The sequence below is a fragment of the Camelina sativa genome, chromosome 17 (genome assembly GCF_030686135.1).
Source record: "Camelina sativa cultivar CO46 ecotype springtype chromosome 17, ASM3068613v1".
NCBI classification, from domain to species: Eukaryota; Viridiplantae; Streptophyta; class Magnoliopsida; order Brassicales; family Brassicaceae; genus Camelina; species Camelina sativa.
In genome coordinates, this window is record NC_141896.1 from 17833018 (window position 1) to 17847498 (window position 14481).

Sequence of the window (14481 nt, forward strand, 5' to 3'; positions counted from 1 at the left end):
AAAAGCCTAAATCTCAGGAGAAATTGTATTCCAAAGAATTTGGGGGAGAGTAAATAAGAGAAGAGGAAGAAACCTCAAGTAGAGAACAGAGAAGAAACCGCCGAAGAAAGCTCTCCGGAGGTTGACGATCGGAGAAGAAGGAGGCTGATGACTAAGAGCGAGAGGGAGAGTGAGACAACAACAACAGCATAATCGCTTCAGGGGAATCGGATGAGCAGCTTGCTCCTTTTCATCCTCTCTCCCCCCCCAAAAAGGTCACACTAGTCACCAAGTGTGTGACTGAGTGGTGACTAGTGTGACCTTTTTTAATTCCATGATATTATTATCAATACTGCAAATTAATTATTATTTTTAATTTTTAAGTAACACTTTCTGTTATTTTTTTTTAGTTACAATGAACAATTTTGTAAATTTTACCGTTACAAAAATGAAAAAATTATAATTTGCATGAATGGTGAAGAGGAAATAGTAGTTGCCATCTATTTAAGAGTTCATTAATATTGAATAAACTTTTTGGAGCTTTGGGGTATTTACTTGCAACCGAATAAGATCTTTCTTACAAGTTACAACTATTAAAAGAAATAAATGTCATTGATTTTTAGATAAAAAGATGCATGTGAAAAAATATCAGACGGTGGTGGTGAGTTGAAAACCGGAGAATGGAAAAGATGAGGAGGAGTGGTCAAAAGTGGTCATAATTCCATCTATTCCGATGTGGCTCAGGTGTTTCACGTCCGTTGGAAACCCTATCTCCATCTCTGCCTCTCTCTCTTTCGTCTCCTCTTCGTAACCTGGTCATACTGTCGTCGTCAGTACATTAATGATGATGATCAATCTATAACTTTTCAATTCTCCCATGTTTTTAATTAAGGACAAAAATAACATGTATATCCGACTATTATTTGTTTTTTTCCCCCAATTTTGAAGAATAAACTTAAAACACTTCAAAAAAAATTAAGTACAAAAAAATCTATGATTGACTAATGCATAAAATCTATGCCGACAGCAAGCATGCCAATTGATAGGGGCCATAACTACCGCAAAATTCACTGTTACTCAAAACGTAAAATGCTTATTTGGTTAACTTTGGCCCTTACTTAACAATCATAAGACAAATGAGTTTATGGTAACCCGGCCCAAAATATTATTAGCTTGCTAAACAATAAAAAAAAATGGAGGTAATTGTAATTAGTTTGTGTCAAATGTCAAAGGTACAAAAGGGTTTCCAGTTTTTACCAAGAAGAGAATGACAAGAAAAGAAAAAGTAAAAGGAACCTACGAATGAAATAGTGAGAGAAACTTTTGAAGCTTCGGATAATTCTGTAGATACCATCTGATATATTAGCACCGTTGTTGTCCATTTTTGTGTATTCTTTTTTGAACGAGCCATTTTCGTCACTTTCTTCTCTTCCTTATATAACCAAAAAAGGAACAAAAAGATCATTTAGAAATAACGAGGAAGAGAGTCGACAACCGCACGTAAGAATGACAAAGTGAGAGAAACTTTTGAAGCTTCGAATGATTTTGAAGATACATACCATCTGAGGTATTTGCACCGACACCGTTGTTCTCCATCTTTGTGCATTCTTTTTTAACTGAGCTATTTTCACCAGTTTCTTCTCTTCCTTTGAAAACCAAAATACAAAAATATTATTCAGAAAAAGAGGATAAGCAAGGAAAAAAAAAACAAAAGGACGACGTACGTGGGTGTAAGAAGTAGGTACTTTTAATGAGTTGGTTTGGTTTCTTGTGTTGATGAGTAGTGACCACGGCGACGCTGGATTGCGTTGAACACCCCAATGAAAACGGCAATATCACAAATCGCTCCATCCGATCTTTCATCTCTCTCCCTCAGCTCGAAATGTATGTATATATGTGTATGTATATGGTTGTAATGTTATGTTATGCGTGTGTGAGTGAATGAAATGATTGTAAAGTGGCGATTTTGGTAGGGTTTATATTACAAACTTCGTGTATGTTTCTAACTTTGTAAGCAAGTTAGTATCATTAATTCCTTGAAGAGTTTTGTCATTCCTAACCCAATAAAAGAATAGACAGAGGGAGAGAGATTATGAGTGTCATTATTGAGTATATTTGGGGTTGCTTTTAGTTGGCCAACAGTGCCACTTAACCTAATTTCAAGATTAAAAGATTCAAGATAACCCCCTCACCTTCCACTTTTTTGTTCTCCTTAACCAATAATCACCATCTTTGTATTTTAATCAATACCATAATTAGACTAAGTAGCTCTGTGAGATACCATAATTAGACTAAGTAGCTCTGTGAGATACCCTCCAACCACGACTCTGAGAGTGAGACAGAGTAACATCTACAGTAGCTCAGTTCCGAACAACTTTTCATCATTATGAAGTACACACCTCTATATGCTTCTCCACCTTAAAATAATAGATTTTCAAGTTATGTAACCACTAATTATATCATTATAATAAATTGATAGTCTACGTTTCTGTATCCAAACAAGATTAGATTATAGTCCAAGAGTTCATCAGTCAGTCATTCGGCTTTGGAAAATACTTACGTTTATTCTTGTTCACTTTTTCCTTTTCAACCAATCAGAATCTTCTATATATTATTTTATTTAAAAGAATAAATCAAAATTAAATTAAAAAGCAAAACAGATTAAGAAAACAAATTCTGTATATTTTTTTTTAAAGAAAGTTATATATTGGCTTGATTTAGATTTTACAATTAGAATGAAATGATGTATCGGTTTGGGTTTACAAATAAAGTGATTAGGGTTTAGATTTTACAATTCAAACAAAATTATATGTCGGTTTGGATTTACAAGTGAAATGGTTAGAGTTTATATTTTACAATTAAAATGAAATTATATGTCGGTTTGGGTTTACAAATGAAATGGTTAGGGTTTAGATTTTACAATTAAAACGAAATTATACGTCGGTTTGGGTTTACAAATGAGATGGTTAGAGTTTAGATTTTATAATTAGAATGAAATTATATGTCGATTTGACTTTACAAATGAGATAGTTAGGATTTAGATTTTACAATTAGAATGAAATTATATGTCGTTTTGGGTTTATAAATGAGATGATTAGGGTTTAGATTTTACAATTAGAATGAAATTATATATCGGTTTGGGTTTATAAATAAACGGTTTAAGTTTTTAATTTTACAAATTTTGTTTTCTTATTTTATAAGAAGTGAATAAATAGGTTCTTAAATGCATTATAACATATCAGATTTTCATTGGCTAAAATAATGAGATGTGAACAAAGGTATTCACCTTAGGAGTGAACTCAAGAATTGTTCTTCGGCTTTTCTTTATTTTCTGGACTCTGGCCCCTCACTTGTAAAAGAAGCCACACATCTCTGGGCATTAATCTTAGAACCAACTCCAACTCTATTTCAGAGAGATACCGAGGATAAGCTCCCACCTAAAACAACTATTATTTTTAAAAGCTTTATCTTTATTTGCATCTAAGCCATTTTAAATATAATCGCCTAATTTCTCCCATATGCATAAGACATTTTTCTAAAAACTGTCTTAACAGATAAAGGATGACGTAGTTGCTGTAGATAAGCAAAAATAATAATTAATGATGGCCTTACACTGCATAATTTACATAGTAGCAATGGAGAAGAGTAACAGAGGGAAGACCCCTGATTCTACAGACTTCAAACCTACAAGAAGTATTTCATTCTTTCGTCTCTCCTCATTGCATTATACACAGCTTGAACCTGTCAAACCAAACAACACAAGTTCTCATCACATCAATCTTCAATTCCTAACTTTCTCTCATCCTCTGTGTAAATAAGGTTTGGTTCTCTATGCTTCTAATGCCTAAATACCCATATCATATGACTTTTCATATGTGCATGTGTGTGAGAGAGAGAGAGAGAGAGGGAAAAGGGGAAAACCTGTTCGCTAGAGATAACTCGGATAGGGCCAATATTCACCGACACATATTTGCCTTTGCTTGATAACGTCTGCTTTACACAATCCTTTGATGGGGGAAAAAACAGATTTGCAGCATTAGTAGGATTCTCGTGTTCTATGTATTTGAATATTGGTTGAAAGACATTACATTAAAAAATAGTCTTATCTGATTCTCACACCGAAACATAATAATATAAAGGAATAAACATTTTAGCAGCTATACTTTACAAGACTAAGCATATACCAAAGCAAGAGAAACATATGTAAGCGAAGCAAAGTAGGGTGCATATAGTTTCCACTCGTATACATGTTATATTTGTAATTATCAAGACGACAGTAGCAGAGATTTTTTGTGCCAGCACCGATTGAAGCAAATCATAACAAAATTAAAGTTCACAGTACAAAAAGAATATGTTTACTTCTAACAATTACAAAGTTTGGATTCCCTAACCAATTACTTAAGTGACTTCAAACGGATAAAAAATCCTACCCCCCAACAGGTCAATATTAATGATTCCACCTACTAAATACTTCATTTCAGGACCACGACAGACACAGTACTGAAACGCCTGATGTCCTCTATATGCTAAAGAAGCGAACACTAAACAAAAGATTGATGTAACAGTAAGAAGTCTGTTGCGTTTTTATAAGGGGTATACTATGTATCTATTGACACCATGTTTCCATATCCAGATTGAATATCAGGAGCTTCAATATTAACCAAAAAATCTTGATACTAAGAAAGAGAAAAAAAAATTACCTCAGGAATTTGTCGTTCAATAACAGATTCAACAGCAACAACCATAGCATGCACAAAGTCATCGCCACCAGTACCAATAGCAGTAAACCCTCTTTCTGTCGGGTATGTATTGACCTGGCAAGTAAAACACCAGCCTTGGGGTCAGCAAGATGCACCTACTTCTTCAAATTTACTAAATGCATTTCAATTTTTACAGCGCAAGCATAAAAACCAGTAATCTCTACAAGAAACCGACCAAACAAAGAAAGAATAAGAAAGATATCTGCATGGGGATACCTTTTGGTCAAGTTCGAGCCAGTCTTTAGCAGAATCATCAGCCACAGTGCCTCCAATAATCATATTAGTAGTTTTACCAACCCTCCCATCAGTCTTTGACACTTCTGCATCCCATCACCAAAAGAAACGGGAAACAAAAGTATCAATCAATAAACTAGTACTCGTGACATTAACATCATCTGTATCTTTCACCATTCAAGCTTGATATAGTTACTAATCTAGCGAATAAACCACAAGTGTAGTAGGATTAGCTAAATCGACAAAACAGAACAGTTTCTGAAATCTGGAATAATCGAGCAAAAATAGCAGGAGTAGGTCAATCGAATCAACAAATACGTTTCCCAATTTCATCACAGATCCAAACATATCGCATCCCGATAATAAAAAAAAATCCATTTCTCGGCTAAAAGAAGAAAATAACTCAAATGAAGAAATAAACGTAGGCGCGAGAGAACCTGAAATCGCCTTGAGAACAGCTTCTTGAGGCGGACCTTGATCAGATTGATCGTTATGGCTGCAATTAAGCCGAGTGGCCCGCTCGGGAGCAGACGCGAAACTACTGAAACATAGACTTTTTGGCGCCGGGAACAAACCATGGACTGGAACTGATACTGGTGAAGGAGGGAGAAAGAAGCATCTACTAGCGCCCGAAGTCCGCCGTGATTCCGATACGAATACGGATCGCAATATCGTTTTACAAGCCATTTTTTTTTTCCAAGCAGAGATGATGATGAGTCGATTCGAGTCGAAAAGACAGACTTAACGCTGCGTTTGATTTATTTATAAAAAATTTCTTAGGCGTTGGCGAGGGATAAGGTATAAAAGGCCACTTATGCCCTTAGGTTTTTGTCTTCTGTAAGGTCGTTACGTATTTAAATTAAGCCAATAATTTTAGTCAGGACTCAGGACCAACCCTAAAGTTTGTTTAAGTGATCGATGAAGACATGAAGATTACAGAACCCTCAAGTTAACTGGCTCATATAGGTAGAATTATGTTCAGTGCTAGATGAGGTTACAACCCTTGAGAGGTCATGGTTAGAAACCCACCCAAAACTCGACATTTCTGTGCTTGATACACTTGAACATTTGCGTGTACAGTGTTTTTGTATGTAAAGTGTATCTATCACAAAATTGCAAGGGGTACCATCTTTAGGCTTCAAATCTCATAGGTTATTCTTACAGGAAGTTTCAGTATTTTTATGTGAATAAAAAACTCATAGATATATCGTGCCAGCAAACAAAACCCACAACAACATAGCTAAGATGATGGCAACAGAACTTCTCTTACCCCAAAGACAAAAAGAACGAAAAACGAAAACCAATATGAAGGGACAAAACATCCTAATAGTAAAATAAACAAATCAATTCGTTGGTAAGTCACAAACGGTTACTCTTCAACTTAGTACCTCTCTGTGCTTGGGAGATGTAACTAGAAGTTTGTGTGTGCGGGCATTACCAATATTACGGCTTTAAGCTTTATCTAGCAGGAGGTGGTGGAGGGCCAAGGGATTTTGCCATGCCAACCCAAGCAAAAATCCCAACAGCGAGGATTACCCAACCACATACATCATAAGTGAAGTCATAGTTCTTCTTCTTCTTCTTACCACTCTGCAAAAGCAAGGCAATCTCTCTGAGCAACCACGGAAAAAAATTTAACCCACATATGAGATTCTTTCACTCGCTTATGTTCTAATGAAACTCGGTACTCGAGAATAACTGTGTGAAAGAAGACGACACCTTTCAAAATATTGAACAGCACACTAACCAACAAAATACATGATAACTTACACTAACATTCGATGAAGCTGAAGGACCTCCTCCTCCTCCTCCAACTAGCGCTTGCTGTCCCATTACTTGTTGCCTGGTGAACTCCACATGCAGTTCTGGGGCCTAATCACATACACAGGAAAAAAAACATGAGCTCTAAAATAAAAGAACTACAGAAGATGGAATAAAAATAGCAGTGGTAAGTCTCTCTCCATGATAAATGTTATAATCTGTGGTACACAAGATTTGACTCTGAAAATGGAAAGTTGAAATAATACCTTTGCTGCGACTTCCAAAGCCTTGAGATACATCTCATTGCCTGGGTCCTTCAAAACAAAAGAAATAAAAAGTTGGTCTCACTACACTCACAACAACATATATAAGTTTCAAATTTTCCAAAGCATAAAAAAATCTAAGGAAGTATACCTCATTTTCAGCTCTTTGGTAATATTCAGTGGCTTTATCCAAGTTCCCTTTTGCTACATCAACATCCGGAACAAGAAATGCAATGGAAGTGTAGGCGTTCCCAATACACCACATAGCCTGATGCTTCCCTGGATTTAATGTCAACGCCTCTTCCAGCTTGGAAATAGCATCTGTATGATCAATAATATGTTGTGATACTTAGAGCAAAGAGAACTCATGAGTACATAATTAGCAAAGATTAGTTAAAGACTTAAATGAACTCATACCATTTAACATCACTTTCGCATCAGGAATGCTCTGAAACTGAGAAAGTTCAAGCAATGCTCCACCCCATTTCACAAGATTCTGTAGGAAATAAAATTAACCACAAAGGTATTCTTCACTTCTTCATATAAAATCAAAAAAGATTCGAAGAAAATGTAATTTCAGAGGAACACCTTTCAATCGAATTCAAGACCCAAACTAAACACAGTGATTAGTATCAATACAGAGTAAACATTCACAAAGAAGACAAATCAAGTAATCAATCTCAAGAACAAATACTTAACAATTAGAACAATCTAATGCCCGATCATGTAATCCAAGACAACAAAAACGGAGAACTAGAAGCAAGAACAAGAAAAAAATGTAGATATTACTCAGGAGAGAGGAGTAGTATAGTAGTACAAACCTCGGAATCAAGAGGATCGTTAATGTACTGAGCCTCACAAGATTTGCGAGCATGCTCGAACATGAGTAGCCTTTCAAAGTCGGCGGCAGAGAACTCCATCGTCACGATTCAGGTCGGAAAAAATTCTAGGGTTCGGTGGTTCGGTTTACTGCGAAAAAAAAAGTCGAAGACGTCTCTCCTCGATATGAAAACAAGTTCCGAGGGTTTTAGCCTTACATACAAGTCGTCGGTGCTTTACAACACCTCATTGGGCTTATTATAACCTATTATTGTCAAAGCGGAGCGGATAAAAGCCCAATTTGAAAGTAAGATACGTAAACCTAAAAAGCCCACTAAATTAGACCACGTCACCTAATGGCCGATTAGGGTTTCATATGTTCCCCTATATAAAAAGGGAACTCCAAATAAAGAGATCTCCAGTCTCTCCGTCCTCTGTTCTTTGTGTTTGGTCGCCATGGTAAATGCTCTATACTACAGTCGTTACGAAGTTTTCTCATCTGTATGGTGCTCTTCTGCTTATGTTCTAACGCCTTTGTTATTGTTTTCTTTCTTCAGGTGAAGTACTCGCAAGAGCCCGATAATTCCACCAAATGTAAGAACTCTTTCTTTGTCTCTATGTTGTTTTTATATTTAGCTTCTTCTAGCTTCACTGTTGTTTCTGAAGCGATGCAATGATTACTGATTGAAATGGGTTTCGATTTGTTTGCGTTTGCAGCATGCAAGGCGAGAGGAGCCGATCTCAGGGTTCACTTCAAGGTAAATTTCTTGTACTGATTTCGGATCTTGGAAATGATTAGATTAGGGTGTTTCTTGAGGATTTAAGTTCGTAGTTAGAACAAAACCTGATTAGCAAAAAGCAGGGTTCTGTTGTATATAACAGACACTCACGTAAATGTCAGGGAAATCGAATTGGTCATCGTGAATGGGTGAGCCAGTGTCTTTTGCTAATAGCATAAGGTTCAGTCCATGATGGTACATTATATAGCTTAGCTTTGTTATCCTTTTCAGTATTGTAATATAGTGCAGATTTGTATCATTTACGATCTACATTTTTCCCTGTGGTTTAAGACTAAAATCATGTAGTTAGCAATACCTCTCTTTTGCTTTTGTTTCTTACACAAGCTTATAGCTGTTGCTTGGTTTATGCTTATGATGCAATAGGTTCGGTTTGTTCTTTTAAAAAAGATGTTAACGGTTGTGGTTTGGGTTTAAATATCACACCAGTTGATTCGAACTGAGTTTGTGTGGTCGAGTTTTTGTGAATCTAATAGTTTTATTTTTGAATTTGATTTTTGGATTGCAGAACACTAGGGAGACAGCGCACGCCATAAGGAAGCTACCATTGAACAAGGCCAAAAGGTACTTGGAAGATGTCATAGCTCACAAGCAAGCTATCCCATTCACCCGTTTCTGTCGGGGTGTTGGTCGTACTGCTCAGGCAAAGAACAGGCATTCAAATGGTCAAGGTCGCTGGCCTGCTAAATCTGCTCAATTCGTTCTTGATCTTCTCAAGAATGCTGAGAGCAACGCTGAGGTTTGTTATTGATTCTTTTTGGTTTTATTCTCATGTTTATATTTCTCAGTAACTAAAAAGTTTTTTGTAAACATTTGATTATTAGGTCAAAGGTTTGGATGTTGATGCCCTTTTCATTTCACACATCCAAGTGAACCAAGCAGCAAAACAGAGGCGAAGGACATACAGGGCTCATGGAAGAATCAATCGTATGTTTTTCTTTAGTTGTTTTCTACTCTTTCTCCAACCTTTGTTTCTTCATGCACATTGTACTGACTTCTTGGTCTAATTCTATCTTTGCAGCTTACATGTCAAACCCATGCCACATCGAGTTGATTTTGTCAGAGAAGGAAGAGCCTGTGAAGAAAGAGGTAAATTGATTGAGCTCACTGATTGATCTCAGTGTTCTTTTCTAATCGTTACAAATCCTGATTTTCATCTTCATAATTGATCTCATATGATTTTTGTTGTGTTCTTGCAGCCGGAGACACAGTTGGCAGCAAAGTCAAAGAAAGGAGCCTCATCTTGAGCTTTATTATAGACAAGTCTTTTTGTGCTCACTTGTGTTACCCCCTTAATACATTTTGTTAGCTTCCTGCTTCCTATAAAGACCAAGACCCAATTTTTAAGAATGATAATTATGGCTGTTGGTTTGTTGAAAGACCCTCCTTTTTTTTATTTCTTCTCTACTCCTTGGATATGCTTTTAGTAACCAATACATATTCATGAAGCAAAGTAAGATTTGGGTATAGTAAGATGAATTTTATGTCACACTTTGATTAAAACTTGCAATTGTGAAGACTACTCTGGTTACACAGTTTAATAACCTGGATTGATTGCAATTGGTAGTAAACCCCCTTCAGCATCGTTGTCTTGTGTTTATACCTACGTGTGTGACTGGATCGTTGTTTTTTGGTATCATGAAACATGATGAATCAGTTCGCAAACTATGAACAGAAGTGAAGAATTTGTAAAACCTCTTTAGCGTCATGAATGATTCAATCGCAAACTATGAAGAGAGTGAGCTGTAAAGCCCAAAATAGGCCCAATTATGAATGAGCCCAATGAATGAATGAAGGAACCATCGTCGTCACTAAGAAACTTCCAAAAAAAACAGCAAATTTCAATTTTTGAAAGAATCAGAAATGGAGAGTGGTCTGATATCAGTGGATCGATGGAGAAATGGGAGTCAAGCCTACTTCTTGACTCATATGCACTCCGATCACACGCGTGGCCTCTCCGGCGACTGGTCCCAGGCTCCTCTCTACTGTTCCCGCACAACCGCCTCTCTCTTTCCCTCCCGATTCCCAGGATTCGACCTCTCATTGCTTCGCGTCGTCCCTCTCTCTTCCTGGACATCTCTCTCCCTTCGCTCTCCTTCCTCCGGCTCCACCGTCCGTCTCCATTTCATGGCCATCGATGCTCACCACTGTCCTGGTATGATTGATGATACTGTAATCTATCTCTATAGAGTAAGTGTTTTTTTTGTTTTCTCGGTGAGAATTTGGAATTTGATTGTATGATGTGGTGGTGTTGTAAGGTTCCGTGATGTTCTTATTCCGTGGCGATTTTGGATGTTTTCTTTACACTGGAGACTTTCGTTGGGATGCTGATGAAGCAGATGAAGCTAGAAACACTCTCGTTGATGCTATTAATGAATCTCCAGTTGATATTCTCTATTTGGATAACACTTACTGCAACCCACTTTACACCTTCCCTTCTCGTCAAGTCGCTGCGGATCTGGTAAAACCTGAAACCCTTAACCTGTAAACCTTTAAACCCTGAAGAATCATGTTGTTTCTCTTCATAGTCCTTATCTTTGGATTGCAGGTTGCTGATATAATCGCATCTCATCCTTCACATGATATCATTATAGCAGTTGATTCTTTGGGGAAAGAAGACTTGCTTGTTCATGTTTCTCGTATTCTCAATATCAAGGTTTCTTATTGAATATTGAAATCATCTGCCTTTCTTTTATCCTTCCTGCAAATGGATTAGTCTGATAATATGTTTTTTTCTTTGTTTATTCCTAGATTTGGGTTTGGCCTGAGCGTCTTCGTACAATGCATCTCCTTGGGTTTCAAGACATTTTCACTACGGATACATCTCTTACAAGAGTGCGTGCTGTCCCGCGTTATAGTTTCAGCATTAGGACTCTCGAGGGTCTTAATACTATGTGTCCAACTATTGGTATCATGCCTTCCGGTCTTCCATGGGTGAAAAGACCATTCAAAGGAGATGACAAGCTCTCTGGTTCTTTTCTTACTGCCAGTATGAAGAATGAAACCATTTCTGCTCAGAAAGAATTACAAGCGGCCGCTGTGCATAAGTTCCATGACTATATGTACTCCGTGCACTACTCTGATCATTCATGCTATGAGGAGATTGCAGAGTTCATAAAACTTGTGAGGCCAAAGAGCATGAAAGGAATAGTAGTTTCATCATCATCTTATGTTGACCCTCTCTACTATTTTGGGCGTATCTGCGGAGCCAACCAACCTCCACAAGTTCTGCTTATGAGGCCCGACACTGCAGAGGAATTTCGAGCTGTTAGGATCAAGTCATATTCTGGAAGTGACAAGACTAGAGCGTTGGCAAAAGGAAAAAAAAGGAAGCGAGATTGTCATTCAAGTTTAAAGAGAAACAAGAAGAGAGCTCGTATACAAGTAAAGGGCGCAAAAATTGTTGAGGTTGATTAGCTCTACTTGACTCTGGGTTGTGTTTAACACGGATGTGACGGCTTCTTTGTCCTAAAGCTTACAAAAATGGTGAGTATGTGATACACAACGGGAGGAGTAAGTAAACTTTAATAAAATATAAGAACTAGTTAGTTGAATAGAAAGTCTCTATCTTTGAAAAGGTAAGCACTTGCTGTATATGTTTAGTTTGATAAAATCCTGTTTTTAAATTCGAAAACATTTGGTCAATGTTTTTCTATCTTTAGTTTGTTATCCAATTGATTACTCAAACCAGTATTTTATAGTGGCAATATATGCATATCATTAAATGACGCAATGAGTGATTAAGGGAAGGAAGTAAAATTGTGAAGATGGTTGTGGAGTCGTCGTCGTCATATCCGATCATACCTGGCTTGACGGACGATGCAGCGGAGCTCTGTCTCTCGAAAATCCCCCGGTCTAGCTTTCAGATCACTTCTCAGGTGTGCTGGAGATGGAGGTCATTCCTCAGGAGCAAGCATTTTGCATCCTTCCGAAAGTTGACCGGAACCGTGGAGGAATTCCTTTGTGTTCTGATGGAAAGCGAATGTGGAAGAGACGTGTACTGGGAAGTTTTTGACGCCTCTGGGAACAAGTTAGGCCAGATCCCTCCTGTTCCTGGTCCCTTGAAGCGCGGTTTCGGCGTTGCTGTTCTTGATGGCGGGAAGATTGTGTTCATTGGAGGATATACGGAGGTTGACGGCTCTGGGATCAATAGTACCACAGTCTCTGCCTCTGCCGATGTTTACGAGTTTGATCCTGCTACTAACAGGTCACCAATCTCAACTCCCCTTTCCCATACATTCTGATCAAATGTGACATTATCCTCATTAGTTTAAATTTGAATCAGTTAATTAATTAGTGAAGAACTGAGAATGACATTCTTATAACAAAAAAATCTTTAAGCTTCATCACAAACTTAAAATGGTAGTAGCGTGGTCCTGTCTGGTTTTATTCTGATATCATGTCCGAAATTTTGTAGCTGGAAGAAACTAGCGGACATGAACATACCACGTTACAACTTTGCATTTGCTGAAGTGAATGGCCTTTTGTATGTCATTCGAGGCTATTCAACAGATACTTATAGCCTTTCCAACGCGGAAGTGTATAACCCAGAAACTAACCAATGGAGTCTTATGGATTGTCCAAACCGCCCGGTCTGGCGTGGCTTTGCATTCTCCTTCTGTTCCAAACTCTACGCTGTAGGTAGGAGACAATGGACATATATAGATTCCGATGAACATTGGTTAAGCTATGTTTGATGATCTTTTCAGGCAACGGATCGAGGTTCATCGACATATATGACCCCAAAACGCAGACATGGGAAAAGTTAAACTCGGAGCAATCAGTGTCGGTCTATTCCTACACTGTTGTAAGGAACAAAGTGTATTACATGGACAGGAACATGCCTGGATGTCTGGGAGTATTTGATCCAGAGGAGAATTCGTGGAGTTCGGTGTTTGTGCCTCGGACGGAGGGCGGTTTCTGGGTGAGACTAGGAGTATGGAACGATAAGGTTCTGCTGTTTTCAAGGGTTTGTGGACATGAGATCTTAATGTATGACCTTGATAAAGAAAAAGGGTCCAAGTGGAGAGTGTGTGATCAGATTAAACCATCTGCTTCTCAGTTGACCAGCGTTCTCATCCACTTCTGATCCCCTCTTTTTAACATCATTCTTCTAGACGGTTTGGAGGTGTGAGTTTGTGTGTTATGCCAAAATGTCCCCAATTCATCAACTTTGTGAATGATTCCTGTATTCGCTGTGTATTTGCTAATCTTGTGTAAATAACTAAATGTGATTAATGAAAAGCATCAAAAACCAAATATTTATGTACAGCATGATATATATGATTGCAGTGTAAGTAACTAGGGATTGGACCTGTGCGGGATTAATTTTAAAAGAACTAAGTTTGTAATTAGGTTTGGATTATGCGGAGTTACATTTGTAAATGTTATTAACATTCATAATCTAGCGGAGTTACATTTGTAATTATGAATGTTAAAAATGTTATTAACATTCATAATCTAACTTTGTACCAATTTATTTTCAGTTTGGTTTGGAAAGAAGATGATTAGATTTAAGTACATTAAAAAAGAGTAAGAGAAAGATAGTATATCCGTTTGTGTTTCTAGAACCCGTCCCATCCCATATACGATATGTCCCTCTTTTTTTTTTAATCTTATAACCGTAGTTTTAATAATATTTTATCAATTTGAGATTGTATATTTTAGTCCAACAAATAAGGAAGTGGGTAAAAGATTCACATCCACATAACATTTTATTTGTAAATATAATTATTTGGTATAACATTTATAACATAAACTTATATTGGTTTACCTTCATCAAATTTCTAAATGTTTGAAATAATAACCGCTTCACCATAAATTTTGGATTCACATAAAATTTAATTTAACTATCGTAATTTTATAATC

General features: G+C 37.2%; 6 protein-coding genes and 1 non-coding gene across 15 annotated transcripts; 4 read left to right on the top strand and 3 right to left on the bottom strand.

Moving 5' to 3' along the window:
- Positions 1–480: 480 nt before the first annotated feature.
- Positions 481–2056, bottom strand: LOC104757060 (CRIB domain-containing protein RIC2). Of its 2 annotated transcripts, none has more exons than XM_087494688.1 (4): positions 1725–2056; positions 1539–1625; positions 1331–1411; positions 481–791 (listed from the first exon to the last, which is right to left on the bottom strand). In XM_087494688.1, exons 1-4 carry the CDS (start codon positions 1840–1842, stop codon positions 628–630), a joined length of 450 nt encoding a protein of 149 aa, XP_087350814.1. In that variant the 5' UTR covers positions 1843–2056; the 3' UTR covers positions 481–627. The 2 variants fall into 2 exon arrangements, with proteins under 2 accessions (XP_087350814.1, XP_010478071.2); XM_010479769.3 differs by having other exon boundaries at positions 1704–2050.
- Positions 2057–2104: 48 nt separating this feature from the next.
- LOC104757059 (uncharacterized) lies at positions 2105–5795 on the bottom strand. Of its 4 annotated transcripts, XR_015586544.1 has the most exons (7): positions 5411–5795; positions 4956–5059; positions 4680–4793; positions 3901–3984; positions 3592–3720; positions 3266–3416; positions 2105–2396 (listed from the first exon to the last, which is right to left on the bottom strand). XR_015586544.1 is itself a non-coding variant. In XM_010479767.3 (5 exons), exons 1-5 carry the CDS (start codon positions 5658–5660, stop codon positions 3664–3666), a joined length of 609 nt encoding a protein of 202 aa, XP_010478069.2. In that variant the 5' UTR covers positions 5661–5795; the 3' UTR covers positions 3510–3663. The 4 variants fall into 4 exon arrangements, 1 of the variants encoding a protein (XP_010478069.2); XR_002036135.2 differs by lacking the exon at positions 2105–2396 and having other exon boundaries at positions 3100–3416; XR_015586545.1 differs by lacking the exon at positions 2105–2396 and having other exon boundaries at positions 3100–3425.
- A 291-nt stretch (positions 5796–6086) lies between these two features.
- Positions 6087–8049, bottom strand: LOC104757061 (mitochondrial import receptor subunit TOM20-2). Of its 2 annotated transcripts, none has more exons than XM_010479772.3 (6): positions 7819–8049; positions 7415–7493; positions 7149–7318; positions 7001–7048; positions 6750–6845; positions 6087–6563 (listed from the first exon to the last, which is right to left on the bottom strand). In XM_010479772.3, the coding sequence occupies exons 1-6, from the start codon at positions 7915–7917 to the stop codon at positions 6432–6434; spliced, it is 624 nt and encodes a 207-aa protein (XP_010478074.1). In that variant the 5' UTR covers positions 7918–8049; the 3' UTR covers positions 6087–6431. The 2 variants fall into 2 exon arrangements, with proteins under 2 accessions (XP_010478074.1, XP_010478073.1); XM_010479771.3 differs by having other exon boundaries at positions 6744–6845.
- A 128-nt stretch (positions 8050–8177) lies between these two features.
- Positions 8178–9992, top strand: LOC104757062 (large ribosomal subunit protein uL22z). The gene is made up of 7 exons (XM_010479773.3): positions 8178–8275; positions 8374–8410; positions 8534–8574; positions 9122–9352; positions 9438–9540; positions 9635–9702; positions 9813–9992. Exons 1-7 carry the CDS (start codon positions 8273–8275, stop codon positions 9858–9860), a joined length of 531 nt encoding a protein of 176 aa, XP_010478075.1. The 5' UTR covers positions 8178–8272; the 3' UTR covers positions 9861–9992.
- On the top strand, positions 8669–8798 carry LOC147923948 (small nucleolar RNA snoR74). Its single transcript, XR_015587829.1, has one exon. It is a non-coding gene; the product is annotated as a small nucleolar RNA snoR74 (small nucleolar RNA).
- Positions 9993–10447: 455 nt separating the features above from the next.
- On the top strand, positions 10448–12899 carry LOC104757064 (uncharacterized). 3 transcript variants are annotated; one of them, XR_015587389.1, is made up of 5 exons: positions 10448–10768; positions 10872–11074; positions 11162–11269; positions 11365–12099; positions 12315–12899. XR_015587389.1 is itself a non-coding variant. In XM_010479776.3 (4 exons), the coding sequence occupies exons 1-4, from the start codon at positions 10477–10479 to the stop codon at positions 12028–12030; spliced, it is 1269 nt and encodes a 422-aa protein (XP_010478078.1). In that variant the 5' UTR covers positions 10448–10476; the 3' UTR covers positions 12031–12300. The 3 variants fall into 3 exon arrangements, 1 of the variants encoding a protein (XP_010478078.1); XR_015587390.1 differs by having other exon boundaries at positions 12359–12899; XM_010479776.3 differs by lacking the exon at positions 12315–12899 and having other exon boundaries at positions 11365–12300.
- On the top strand, positions 12381–13872 carry LOC104757063 (putative F-box/kelch-repeat protein At1g27420). Of its 2 annotated transcripts, none has more exons than XM_019239721.2 (3): positions 12381–12820; positions 13031–13254; positions 13323–13872. In XM_019239721.2, exons 1-3 carry the CDS (start codon positions 12381–12383, stop codon positions 13700–13702), a joined length of 1044 nt encoding a protein of 347 aa, XP_019095266.1. In that variant the 3' UTR covers positions 13703–13872. The 2 variants fall into 2 exon arrangements, with proteins under 2 accessions (XP_019095266.1, XP_087352455.1); XM_087496329.1 differs by having other exon boundaries at positions 13031–13250.
- Positions 13873–14481: the final 609 nt, after the last annotated feature.

Excerpts from the sequence above, each read along its gene's own strand:
- LOC104757060 (XM_010479769.3), bottom strand. The coding sequence starts at position 1,842 with ATGAAAGATCGGATGGAGCGATTTGTGATATTGCCGTTTTCATTGGGG. Across the intron at positions 1,412-1,538 it reads CGGTGCAAATACCTCAGATG|GAAGAGAAGAAAGTGACGAA; the intron begins GTATGTATCTTC and ends TGGTTATATAAG. Across the intron at positions 792-1,330 it reads CGGTGCTAATATATCAGATG|GTTACGAAGAGGAGACGAAA; the intron begins GTATCTACAGAA and ends CAGTATGACCAG.
- LOC104757059 (XM_010479767.3), bottom strand. The coding sequence starts at position 5,660 with ATGGCTTGTAAAACGATATTGCGATCCGTATTCGTATCGGAATCACGG. Across the intron at positions 5,060-5,410 it reads TGTTCTCAAGGCGATTTCAG|AAGTGTCAAAGACTGATGGG; the intron begins GTTCTCTCGCGC and ends GATGGGATGCAG. Across the intron at positions 4,794-4,955 it reads GGCTCGAACTTGACCAAAAG|GTCAATACATACCCGACAGA; the intron begins GTATCCCCATGC and ends TTTACTTGCCAG.
- LOC104757061 (XM_010479771.3), bottom strand. The coding sequence starts at position 7,917 with ATGGAGTTCTCTGCCGCCGACTTTGAAAGGCTACTCATGTTCGAGCAT. Across the intron at positions 6,846-7,000 it reads CTTTGGAAGTCGCAGCAAAG|GCCCCAGAACTGCATGTGGA; the intron begins GTATTATTTCAA and ends GTATGTGATTAG. Across the intron at positions 6,564-6,743 it reads CAGCTTCATCGAATGTTAGT|AGTGGTAAGAAGAAGAAGAA; the intron begins GTAAGTTATCAT and ends TTGCTTTTGCAG.
- LOC104757062 (XM_010479773.3), top strand. Across the intron at positions 8,575-9,121 it reads ATCTCAGGGTTCACTTCAAG|AACACTAGGGAGACAGCGCA; the intron begins GTAAATTTCTTG and ends TTTGGATTGCAG. Across the intron at positions 9,703-9,812 it reads AAGAGCCTGTGAAGAAAGAG|CCGGAGACACAGTTGGCAGC; the intron begins GTAAATTGATTG and ends GTGTTCTTGCAG.
- LOC104757064 (XM_010479776.3), top strand. The coding sequence starts at position 10,477 with ATGGAGAGTGGTCTGATATCAGTGGATCGATGGAGAAATGGGAGTCAA. Across the intron at positions 10,769-10,871 it reads CGATGCTCACCACTGTCCTG|GTTCCGTGATGTTCTTATTC; the intron begins GTATGATTGATG and ends TGGTGTTGTAAG. Across the intron at positions 11,270-11,364 it reads CTCGTATTCTCAATATCAAG|ATTTGGGTTTGGCCTGAGCG; the intron begins GTTTCTTATTGA and ends GTTTATTCCTAG.
- LOC104757063 (XM_019239721.2), top strand. The coding sequence starts at position 12,381 with ATGGTTGTGGAGTCGTCGTCGTCATATCCGATCATACCTGGCTTGACG. Across the intron at positions 12,821-13,030 it reads TTTGATCCTGCTACTAACAG|CTGGAAGAAACTAGCGGACA; the intron begins GTCACCAATCTC and ends GAAATTTTGTAG. Across the intron at positions 13,255-13,322 it reads TTCCAAACTCTACGCTGTAG|GCAACGGATCGAGGTTCATC; the intron begins GTAGGAGACAAT and ends TGATCTTTTCAG.